Source organism: Falco punctatus, assembly GCF_963210335.1.
Source record: "Falco punctatus genome assembly, chromosome: 19".
NCBI lineage: Eukaryota > Metazoa > Chordata > Aves > Falconiformes > Falconidae > Falco > Falco punctatus.
Window position 1 is genome coordinate 3,177,582 of NC_137599.1, and position 12,351 is coordinate 3,189,932.

Sequence of the window (12,351 nt, forward strand, 5' to 3'; positions counted from 1 at the left end):
AAGTCCCTGTAACTTCACTGAGCACAAGCTTTAATGGTTTGCTGAACTGATAAGGCAACAAGAACATTTAGTTCATTCAGTGACTTTTCCATGCCCTTCAAGGCTCATAAGCACAGCACCTGCACTATTTTGTTTCCCTTTGAAACAAAAGGCCAGTTATTACGCATAGTTAGCAATTCCTTCTTTTTGAAAGCAGAGTACAGAGCTTTTCACAATATGCCTAGGTCTGGTTTTCTCTATAATGACTGGGGAGGGGGGGGAAGGAAGATAAATTAAAGTTTGAGACCTGTCCTTCCCTCCCTCAGAAGCAGTAAGTTTTTGGGCAAAGGAGTATGTGACCTGCACTTGAAAAAACAGATGAGAAGTTCTTACGGTGATAGCTGTATATGCTGGGCAGGAGGGAAGGACCAGACAACACTGCAAACTTTTGGAGAGAAAAAACAGCAACAAACCCAAGAACTAAAAAAAGTCAGCTGCCAGCAAGGCCAGGCACATTCAGCTAGTCACGTGTCCTACCTGAACCAGGTCTTGAAGCTGGGATTGAATCTGTTAAAGAGAGAATCACTCATGCAACAATATGACAGAGTTGGCTGCTGTCATCCCAACGGCAGGGCACCTGCAGCAGGGTGCTGCAGCTTCCCTCCTCCCCACAGCACTTGGGCCTTTTGGGTTTTGCTTTTGTTAGAAAACAAGCAGGCTAGAGCACTCTCCACTGTACTTCCTCTCCAAATATCCAGAAATCAAGTTTTGCATTCTGCAGTCTAGAAACTTTTTGCTTATCCCAGCACAAACACATTTCAGGTTCAGGTGGCAGTTCCTCGCGCTGCAGTCTTGATGGCACATGTTTATTTTCAATGTCTTTTTGAAGCATTGCTCATGCAAAATGCTACGCACAATGATTAAGAGAATAGTAGTGGGTTTTGTGATGCATTTCATTGGAACTAGATATGAATGTTGCCGTCATTCATATGACAAATCAACATCATATGGTTGTAATGAGGCCAGTATCCCCTCACATTCAGAGGAGAAAGAAATTACCACAGTCTGTCCCCGCCCAGTTCTGCTGTTGTTTTATCCCCATACAACATGCTCTTACGCAATAAGGCTTCCAACAAATACAAGCAAAAGGCTGCCAAAGCTCTTGCATATCACCATGCTAAAGCAGCTTCCTACAGACTTTAGTGAAAAACAAACAAAAACAAACCCAAAATCCACCACCACCACACAACACACTACACAGTAAGCTCTGATCCTAAACGTGTGAGGAGTATATCACAACTCATACCGAACTACCTGACTACACAGTGTTGCGGCAGCATATATCAGAAAGTCCTTCCTGAATACCTACACTGTTCCAGCAGCATCCTGTGGGAACACCCCCAGGTACTCAACTGGAAAGCAGGCCTCAGTTCAGCAACACAGCACAGACACCTGCTGTCCGCTGGCCTTGCCTAAGGGCACGTGGGAAAGCTGGAATTCTCAAACCATGCTGTTCCCTTTCAAAGGAGCATCCCAGATCAAGGCAACTCTGGCTCACCTCATGTATAAGCTAACAGCACAAGTGACAACATTCTAAAAGCACTTAACTAAATTCAAAGCAGAGGGAGACTGGTACCACCAAATTGCTTCCCTTTATATCCAGACAAAAGCATTACTCTAGTCCACATTCTGTCTTTTAGGAGCAGAAGAGAACTGTTAGCAATCATTTCTAATGCTGGACTTACCAAGAGGTGCTGTTGGTTTTGCCTTCTTGGCTGGAGCGATATCATCTGGTTTGGACTCTGAGAAGGAAGCTGTTCTGCTTGGTGCTGGAGTCTGAAAGATTCAGAAGCCAAGTCAGTAAGGGATAGCATGCCAGAGAAGGTCTGGAGCATGCAGGAGGAGATGACCACTTGGCTATGCTGGTCTACAAAGAAAGTTCATTTTGAGGTAGGACTATTTTGGTCAAACGAAATGACCAAGTTACAAAAACGTGACTTGCATCTATTGGGCTTTGAGGGGCCACATTTTCTGCACAAGCGAGGGTGATGTTGGGAGGTCCCTCCTGATACACCATCCAGGCAGAGTCATCTTAGCTTTCCTAGAGCTGTGTACCAACACAGTGGTGGCCAAGATCCATTTCTGACCTGTTCAGAGTGGGGATGCTGCCTTCAGGAGGCTCCTCACAAGTGTTCCCGTTCACAGAGGGGAAGAAACTCACCGAGGGGCTGCCGCTGGCGTTGAGGAGGAAGTTGGCGGTGTGGGCTGCAGCAGGCGGTTGGTTGGGGATCGGCCGATGGCCGAGCGCCATGCCCACAATCGCCGTCATGTGCGTCTCCGTGCCAAAGACATGGATGGGGATCCCAGTGGTCTTCCCTGTGTAGGCATACAAGCACAGTCAGCCTTGGGAGAAAAAAGGCTCAAGATGGGCTTCTGGCAAAAGTGAAGCATTTAACCTTGAAAAGGTTCAGCAGAAAGCAGGTGGAAAAAACAAGATGCAAGAACAAAAATTAAGGAAGTGGGTGCTCCTTACCAACTTCGCCCATGACACGTAATCCTTCCTGGTAGTTTGGGCCTCCTCTTCGTACAAAGATCCTCACCTCATGCTCCTTCAGAGGGCCTTGGTAATCCTTAATGGCTCTCACAATGCCCTAAAAGAAACACACAGGACACATGAACTGGGAAGCCTGTCCCATAGTCTCAGGAACTCCTAGAAAACATGCACTGTCAGCCTCAGCACATCACCAAACTGGGAAGGAACAGCTTCGGACTAAGGACTGTGGGCATTTACCCATACTTCTGAGTAGTCACTTACTTTGAAAGTGGCCGCAACATTAGTGAAGTTAGCAATGCTGCCTCCAATGATCAGGATTTTACCTGAGGGAAGAAACACACATAAACCAAAACTGGTTTTAGAACACAGTGTACTCTAAGATTATGAAGCAGTTCAGGACAAAGTGAAACAATGCTGCAGTTCGGACTAGCCAGTAGTTTGAAGTTGTGTTTAGCAGAGCCTGGAAGATAAGAGCTTTGCATCAAGTACAAATTTTTCCAATAAGACTCTTTCAAGCCACACTTGCTTTTTGGTACATTGAAAACTACAAGTCCTAGCTCTTGCTTCAGAGTTGAGAGAAATCCATCACTGCTTCACTCAGAAAACAGCAGTACATGAAAAGCTCTGCCAGGGAAGTCTTAGCATAGTAACAGCCTGGATTTGTTCATTTTTCCCCCTCCACATGCAGCTTCACAGCTTTGAAATTGCAGCGACTCTTACCTTCAGGATGCTTCTCTCTTGTCATGAGTGAGAGAATAGTCTTAGCATAGTCATAGGTCTGTTGCTCGCTTGGGGCTCCTGAGTATTCCCCATAATTAGCCAGTTCATTCACACCCCCCAGGTCACAAATGGTGTCACTGTAAAAAAAAAAAAAAAAAAAATATGAAGAGGTTAGTTATGAGTCATTATTGAAGCCTTAATAAAGCATTCCAAATTCCTGGGGAAGTGGGACTTGCAACAGAGAGATCAGGCTGTCTGCTGAAAAGAATCCTGCTCTCCTCTTGGTGCCAGTCATGATTAATGTTGCTGTTCTTCCTAGATACGATGGGAACTCAGTGCCTACCACAGCAATGATATTACCATAAACAGCTTTCAGCCATCTTGCATCTTTCCAAGTGAAAAAACCCGTATCTCAACCTCCCAGAATTAAATTATCTCTAAGGGACACTACGTTCCGCAACTTGGTAAGAAACGTGTACAGCGTTTTCGTTCTGAAGAGGTCCCAAGCAGTCGTGGCAGGAGAACGATTGCTTTAGAAGCATCTCCTTTCAAGAGGCTGCACCAGTTATATCTGTTATTTTCTTCCAGCACTGTAAATCCACCCCCCTCTCTAGAAACCTTGTTCCTGTTACCTGTAAACCACAGAGGCACCACCACCAGCCACCATGGTCCAGATCCTGCCTTTGGGGTTGAGAATAGTAAGCTTCAAGCTGGCTCCGCTCTTTGCATCCAGATCAGCGATGTAGGCTTCCTGCAAAGACACCAGCACACAATGTAAACTTCCTGCTGCATCCTCCTTTTCCAAACCAGAGTGCTCATAGCGCAGGGCCCGTTTGGACGTGCAGAGCTCCCACGTATGTCACCTACAACCAAGGGGACAGCAGAACTACCAACACCATTTTTGTAAGGGAGAGAGACCCAGCTTCATCTCTCCGTGGCCAGGACCGATTTGCATTAGGTGTTCTGCAAGAGAGCACTGAAATCGGACGGGATGCAGGCAGCTGGCGCCATTCTCCCTGTAACAAATTCAAAGGGGATCAACCTGAGCATACACTCAAATTTTGATTCTTGGGGGTGGAAAAAAAAATAATCATACCCTCCAAAGAATATCTTGTCTTTATAAGGCCTTCTGTCCCAAGTGAACTTCACAAGTGATTGCTATAAATAAATCTGACATTCCTTCATTTGTAGAGTGCAGATCCAGAAGCAGATTTTTCCTGTTTGCACATGAAAAACTTTGGAAATGCAGCCGACTGTTGGCTGCATTTCACTGGGCTGTACCACACTGGCTTTTCCATGAACAGTGGCCTTTTCCACCACTGCTCTGCCAGCCCTGGGAAGCTTCCAGGTTCCCTGGTTCTGCACATGACAGTCACAGAATCAAATGCCTCTGAACTGAAGTGTCTTGTTCTGACCTTGTCTGCAGACTGAGACCAGAGGAAATTTAAAAATCGACACACCCATGGCTACACACTCTCTGGTTGTGCTGTAGCCAAGCATGTAATCACCGAGAGCACTGTAATTTGGCTCAACGTGGTGTTCCTGTATCAGTGTGCTCGCCTGTTAAGAAGCACTTCATTGGGAGTTCATTAAAATTCTCAGCAGAGACACTGCCATAATAACCTTCACAGTGCCTTGCAGAGGGATGATTCAGAGGGACAAAAACTGTACTAATCCTTTTTAAGAGCAAATTGAGTTAAGTGTTGGCATCCAGCAAGCTACATGGAGAGAAACAGCTAAATGGATTTTCTGGCCATGTTACAAAAACCTTCCTCAACTGAAGCATAATTATAATTATTAAAATGAAAAAGTGAGGACAGAAATCCTTTTGGAGACAGCAGAAGTCACCTGAAATAAGTAACAAAATTAGTGAGAGAGCTCTACTTCCAACAGTTTTTGAAGCTGCCAGGAGGCTATGGATGAAGGAGTATTTATGCAAGCAGCAGTACAAACCCAGGGAATTCCGAGAGGGAATGGGCATTTTAACTTCAAAACAAAAAGGTTGCCTGCAGGCCTCTTCTTAGCCACCACTTTTCAGGCAAACAGGTGTATTAACATCTTAACTTTTTACTTTAAGGTTTGAGAGAGAATAATTATTTTCTCTGGATTCACACTCACATGCAGATTTTGCACACAACTGCCACTCTACTCTCAGAAACTGAAACACTGAGGGAGCATCAGCTGCCACGAGGCTGTTAACAACCAGTGCTCCCACAAAAAATAATGATGTTGATGGGGAGCAGCGCAGGCAAGAACCACATAAGAAAGACTGTACAAGTACAGAGCTTTGGCACCTAGCTGAATCAAGTTAAATATAAGCCTCCCATTTTCAAAAGTCAATTCTGAATTAAAGAACCAAACCAATATCCAAGCAGAGATGGAAAGCAGCTGCAGTTCAGAATGTCATTACGAGCAGTCCTACAGGTTTGCACAAGCTCTTACCATGGATAACAGTACCGAGGTACTTGAAACACAGCAACAAAACCCACTGGAAAAACCTCACTGCCATGGACATACAAGTAATGAGGAATTAATCTTGTCCACAATAAAGGAATTCGGGCCACGGCGGGTTGTTACTTGCCTCTGGGTAAGCTTCCCTGCCAAAGGGAGGGGGAAACTCCACATCCCCCCATTTCACTTTGCAGATGTAGTCAGCAGTCGCATCAATCTTTGCGGCCAAATCAAGAATGTAGACACCATCATTAGTCACCACTGCATTTGGAAAAAATAGCAGAATTAGCTCTGTTTTGTACAAATGTGTGTTACAGATGCGCTCATAGAATTTGATACCATGCAGACATCCTTACAAAAGCTAGGTCACCTTTGCTCCCCTTCCTCCACATCAGTCAGTCGGTTGTATTTACCAAACCCAGCATGTTTCCTGAAGAATTAACTAGTGACCATGGTCATGGACCAGGCCCTGGCTCAGGTACCATTTTGTTCTGATCCAACAGAGCAATTTTTACGTTCTTCAGTTCTGACTTGACATCTTTTTCAACACAATTTTTCATTTCCACCAGGAAACTAGATAACAGACATCACCTGTAAGCAGTCCTCATTTTTGACTCATTCAATTAATAGCTCCAAGACACATCACAGCACTTTTGTACTACTTTTGCATATGCCACCTAGTATTGTTGCAAACTACTTAGAAGGATAAAGTACACAATCCAATACTTTAGAACAGAAAGTCCTGCTCCCAAAAATATCTGTTACCTAATGGATTGATCTCGAGGTACGTGAAATATAGATCTTCATAAAGATTGAACAGGCCACAGATGAAGCTAGCCAAGATTCTGTAAAAAGAAATTTAACACAAGTTCATTAAAGCAGCCAAATACGAAGCACAGCCTGCTCTGCTTCATTTATATTCGTGGCAATCTGCAGACCTACTCTGTATCAATTTCTTTCATTCTCATTCATCTTCTCTGGAAGAAGCCTAGGTGATGACTCAAGGAAAGAAAGACCTTGATGACTCATCTTAATTACACTCCACCAGACTCTGCTGAGAACACAGTTGCTCACAATGGTCACATAGATGTTTGGTCTGTTTAATCTCACTAAGAGACAAAAACGTATCACTGCCTCTCACTGTCAGATATACATCTTTTGTCAGAACCAAGCTTCATTAGCTGGGATGGGGAAGAGACTGCAGTAAACTATATTAGTGACAGGCTTCTTCAGCCTTCCAGTGCTAATCAATGCCATCAGTGATTACATTATGCTTGGAAAAATCATGACTCGTTAAGATAGCTAGGTATAGGCATCTAATTAAAGGATAGTCAGAAGAAGCTTAGACTGGGCCAGGGTAAAAAATACATTTCTGAATCAGCAATCAGATCCACATCTTAGCACTAATTCTACTAAATATAAGAAACTCTTTATGCTGGCATGAAGGATCAGAATTCAATACACATCTCCAGCATCGCAGGGGTCAAGACTTCAGTAGACCACGAAGTGCTCCTGTCAAGTGAAGGCTCAAAGCACTACGAACGCTTACTTTTGAGTTTTCCAAGCAGATCAGTTAAGGTCAAACATCTTTGATTTAGGATGCACGGCGTATTCTTGAGAGCAGCAAGAAGGGTAGAAGAGCAAGCTTTAGGGTGAAATAGAACAAAGGGATGTTGCATGGAAATAAAGAGGAGAAGCTTCTGGGTGGCTGGCCCTGCCTGGAACTGGGCACATGTACTTACTCCTTTTTATTTGCTGGTGCATGCTGCAGGAGGTGCTTCTTTACATCTGATTCATTGAGTTTTTCATCCACTGCCACAAGCAACTTCTGAGCTTTGGCATCAACATCTCCCACGTCCACACCCCCTTCGTGGTGAAAGAGTACGTAGTCTCCCTCACGGGCAGCATATATGCACACGTAGAACTCTTCCTCCTGTACCACAGACCCAGGCACAAGCGTTAGCAAGCCACACCTAGGGAAGACCGAGGCTCTTGTGTCAATGCTAGGGATGAGGTAACTGAGCACACCACTGAGCTTTCCAAGGAGAAGCAGCAGTGGGGCAGCCCAGACACTTCCCAGGGGAACACGGGCTGTGCTGGCCTGGGAGGGAGAGCGGCAGGGCCCAGAGTGCTTCATCCTGGTGAACGTGCCAGGGACTTTCCCTAGAGAAAACTGTTCCCATCTTACACGGCTCAAGTGCAAACCAGGCTCCTTCCTTGCATGCACTGAAACCACCTCTATCTTAGATTATTATACTCTTCCCACAGACCATGGCAGAATTTAAATATTTCACCAGCACAAGGTGAGATATCTCACAGCAACAGAAGTACCAGATTCAAGGAGCAGTGAACTGCCTTGACCAACCACCTCGGTCCCTCTCAGGTCATCTGTGACCTCCTCCCAACAGCACAACCGCAACCAGCATGATTATTAACAACTCTTTGCATGGACTAATGCTGTGCCTGCAGACAGCTCTGACCACACATCTTGACACTGTCGGCTTAACAGCACACTCCCAAACTTCTGCTTTCTGTATCAGTTCATCTAAGTTGCATGCAAGTCAAAAGAGATTTAAAAGTACTTTTAAACAGTTTTTATTTGGTATACTAACCTGCTTGTGAGGCACGAAGGGTTCAATCAGAAAATTCTTTAGGACCCCCTTGGCATTAGCAATCTGCAGGCAGAAAAAAAAAAGACAAACACCAATAAACGCTTATCCAATATCCACATTTATGACAGCACAAGGCAGGCATCGAGAATTAATCAACACTGCTCTAAAATCACTTCCTCCCGACCTCTCCACTGTGTTTCCTGGGGAACCACACTCCTCCCTCTCCAGCACAGCATCAAGCAAGCACCATCGCTGCTAGACGTGCTGCTGTAGCACTCCAGGGTATGTGAACTTCACAGGTTATTACAGGAGTTGGCCACCTTCCCCCTTCCTAACGGGCCAGACTGCCGTCAGAATCACACCAGGGTGGCTGCTCTTCGTCTCCTGTCCCAGAGGCAGCACCTTTACAGAGCACTGCTTAGTGCAGCCTGAAATGTGACGGCTTGAACTTCTTGGAGCTTCGAAGAAAAAAAAAAAAACAACCACACAACACAGAAGTGAGGGACCTGAGCTAGATGGGGAGCAGCAGGGGCAAAAGCCTGTGCCCAGCACTCTCCCTGGAAGTGGTGTCAGTGAGCATAGACCAGTAAGAAAAACCTTTAGCCTCTCCCTGCAGGGAGAGACAGCTACAGCAAGGTCCCAGGAACTGTCCTGCATCGATGCTTTCCTACCATCCAAGTTTCCTGACTCAAGGAACACTCCTGCACTGGCCACAGGAGATAGCCTCCGCTCCCAAGGACAATGCTTCAGGATCAAACATCACTGGACACAAGTCTTTGGCACAGTCCTTCCTTTAGATGTGGTTGTTGTATTGGGCTAAAGGGGCAATTTCAACATCCATCATTTTCGTGATGGGCAGACACTCAGAACGCAGTCGCCTGCTGTTTTGTAACAGCCTCGAGGCAAGCCTCACGGGCTCGGCTGCACAGCTCGGCGCTGGAGCCAGCAGCAAATCAATCAGGGTAGGACCAAGGCATCCGTTGCCTTGAGGCAGCAGAACTCTATCAGCTCCTGAAACACAGCGGCTGGGATGGCAGGCATTTCTTTATCATTAGCATTGCAGCATCATTCCCAGCAGAGTAAATATTACAAGCCAGCACTGAGTTAAAGGACTTGAAGTAACAGTCATCAGCCAAAACACACTGGCTGGCTACAATAAGAGGACAATTTTATGACAGCTTTTATACTTGCCTTGTTAAATCTGCCTTGGGTATTAAAGTGAAGCAGCTATGCCAACCAGGCACAGCATTTGAGCTGTCAGCTGCTGACTCCCAAGTGGAAGGACTTTCAAAACAGTACTAATTCCTGCCGAGCTCCCACCACACAGGCCCTACACAGCAGACCTGGGCAGTGAACAGTAGAAGGGAGCTCCAAGCTATGCTCCCTTGTCAAGGTGTGCCATTTATTAGTGCTCCTTCACCAGCACGAAGTTCACACGTGGGACAGTTCCTTTGGTATCGGCATAACATGCATTTTAAATGACCGTAAGCAAGAGAAATACCCGCACACCAGTTCCTATCACGCAAGTAGGCACAAAAGACAGAATAAAAACATTCTTATTTGTTGCTAAGGTGGCACTCACCGTGGTTTCTTGGCCCAGACGCTGTTTGAGCCAAACCTTCACCTGATCCAAAGTGAGGTTAATTCCAACCAGCCCGAGCTTCCCACGTCTCTTTATTAGCTGATCTGGCTTCACCACTAAACGCTACATGTTGTGCAAGAGGTGAAAAGAAAGAAGCATTAGAAAGTGATTTCGGTCAAGTGATTCTCTGCAGATGGTAAAACAAAAACTTAAAATTCTGTACAATGTGTCCTTGCAGAATTTATTTAATTTTTTAGCAAAGCCATCTCCTAGTACAACATGCCTGCAGGGTTTTTTTTACGCTGCACTTTGCGAAGAGCTGCCTTATTTCTACTCAGACATGAGTACACATCAGAGATTGAGCTGACCGTTTGTTTTGGCTTTTTTTGATGAACTTTGATAACTCTTTCAAAGCAAAGGATGGGGTATATGTACTCACTTTCTGTAGAAAAAAAAAAAGAAAAAAAAAGAAAAAAAAAAATCACACTGAAAAGCATGCATCACCCTATCAGTTTTGCAGACTGTCTTTGTGAGATGTATCGTGAAGTTAATATTTCTCTGTGAGCAGAGGCTCATGAGGAGGAACTATCAGAGGCAGAGCAAACACAGCTACTTACAAAGAAACCTCCTGCTGTCACTATGTAATCTGCATGTGAGACTAGCTAGGGCCAGGGTCCTGCCCGTTTCAGGCAAGCTGGAGATAAAGTTGACTTTTTTTTTAATTATTAAATAAGAAGTGGGTGCCATTCTGTACAGCTGATGTGTCCTGGAACTTCAGCAACTTGCAGCGTACAGTCAGAACGTAACACGTTGTGGTACAGAACGCTGATTGTGGTCATTCTGCTGGACCCTCCAGCCCCTTCTAGCGTTACAGAAGTCTGCCTTAAAGGACGGATTGCATCCTTGCTCCCTTCTGGCTTTCTGCAAGGCTCTTTAGAGGCACTGCTGATATCTTCCTGCAATTCACTGATCCACTTGAGTATGGAACATTTAATTACTTAGTGCAGCGCTTCTATCAGTCAGTCAGTAAAAGACTGCAACATTCATTTCTACCAACCAATGACTCAATATAATTAATCACTGGAAAGGAGCCAGGTTGGACAACTAATAAAAAGAGCTCTGGATATGTTTTCTCTACAGAAAGTGCATGGCTATGAATGAAGCACAAGGAGATATAAAAGATTTTGCATAGAAAAAGAAAAAAAAATGTTTTCCCTGACATTTTGCTTGGATGCAAGAAATGTGAGCAGTATCCTAACTGAACATAAAAACTAGCCATGGAGAAAGCACTCCATGATTTCAGAAAATAAGGGTTTGAGAACAGGGACTGACATCTCAAGAGACTCTTGCTTTGCCTGAATTACCCTCGTTTCCCTTCTGTGTGATTATTAGCAATTTTCATTTGCAGTTATCTCTGCTCATGTATTTCACAGCCCTTGAAGGAATTTTATAATCAGGTCCCCTAGAAGGTGATACAACGGCCCCGAAGCAAGGCTTGTTTCTTCATCAGTGTTGCAAATGAATGTGGCAGAGCAGCAGCAGCGACCGGTCCTTCAAGAAAGATCCGGAATACAGTTCTGCTCGCAACCTGCCACGGCATGACGTTGTTTGAGTGGGCAGAGGTTTGACGAGGGCTCAGTCACTACAGGAAAGCAAGTCGCTCTCCTTACCTCACTCAGAAGCCAAGGGTGGTCCTGGGTGAGCCGTGCCCAGTCAGTGACTGGGGTGACTCGGGCATACTTGAAACGGTTCTGGATGGCAGAGGATGTGCAGATATACTTATACAAGAACTCCTTCCCCGTCTGCTCAGAGATGGCTTTGGCTGACATGGCTACCTAATCTGAATTGGAAAAAAAAAAAAAAAAAAGTGTAGTAATCAGGAACAGAGTCCAGTTCTCACAGAAGACTCACAATCAACACAAAATTGCCCAGATCAATGCTCAGTGCAAAACTAAAGCAAATACAGAGCTGGGGCTGTGCATCCCCACTATAAATAAGGCTATAAAACTTACCTGATAAGCAAGAAATATTTGTGTTGCTTAAAACTTCTGCCCCATCCCACTGCCCTGAACACTATTCTGGTCCAGCCTTGCCTGCAGGGAAAGGTGTAATCCTCACGGCTCGCCCCAGCCACCACTGCGTCTTTACCAAACCTGCCAGCTCCGAGCATCCCCCACACCTAGGGGAGCGCTCAGCTCAGGCACCTTGCCTCAAACTACACGGCAGCCTGCATTTGCTGTTGTGGGACCTACGTAACACACCTCCCACTCGTTCTAGTTCAGTAACAGGGAGGGACAAAGCTACAGGAGAGGCAAACCCTCCTTCCCGCTTGCTTTCTTATGGCACGCCATGTTTCCAAGCAGAGCTTAACGGCCAGCAAATTAGCAACCCCCTGTACCTTTTTCTAAAGGCAAAAGAAAATGTTGACCGTATTATCGAGATCAGAATGCATT

General features: G+C 45.3%; 1 protein-coding gene across 5 annotated transcripts in view; it reads right to left on the reverse strand.

Annotated features, from left to right (window-relative positions):
* Positions 1 to 12,351, reverse strand: part of ACLY (ATP citrate lyase) — a 32,183-nt gene that overhangs the window by 10,735 nt on the left and 9,097 nt on the right. For 2 of the 5 annotated variants that reach the window (XM_080369140.1, XM_080369137.1), the window contains exons 2-14: positions 11,569 to 11,738; positions 9,899 to 10,021; positions 8,317 to 8,379; positions 7,447 to 7,637; positions 6,470 to 6,549; positions 5,835 to 5,965; positions 3,886 to 4,004; positions 3,254 to 3,390; positions 2,795 to 2,856; positions 2,513 to 2,630; positions 2,201 to 2,355; positions 1,725 to 1,815; positions 517 to 546 (exon numbers count right to left, since the gene is read on the reverse strand). In XM_080369140.1, coding sequence (XP_080225266.1) covers positions 517 to 546; positions 1,725 to 1,815; positions 2,201 to 2,355; positions 2,513 to 2,630; positions 2,795 to 2,856; positions 3,254 to 3,390; positions 3,886 to 4,004; positions 5,835 to 5,965; positions 6,470 to 6,549; positions 7,447 to 7,637; positions 8,317 to 8,379; positions 9,899 to 10,021; positions 11,569 to 11,727 — 1,459 coding nt within the window. In that variant the 5' untranslated portion in view covers positions 11,728 to 11,738. Of the gene's footprint in view, positions 1 to 516; positions 547 to 1,724; positions 1,816 to 2,200; positions 2,356 to 2,512; positions 2,631 to 2,794; positions 2,857 to 3,253; positions 3,391 to 3,885; positions 4,005 to 5,830; positions 5,966 to 6,469; positions 6,550 to 7,446; positions 7,638 to 8,316; positions 8,380 to 9,898; positions 10,022 to 11,568; positions 11,739 to 11,910; positions 11,992 to 12,351 lie in introns of all 5 variants that reach the window. The other 3 variants (XM_080369139.1, XM_080369138.1, XM_080369141.1) reach the window with 3 other exon arrangements.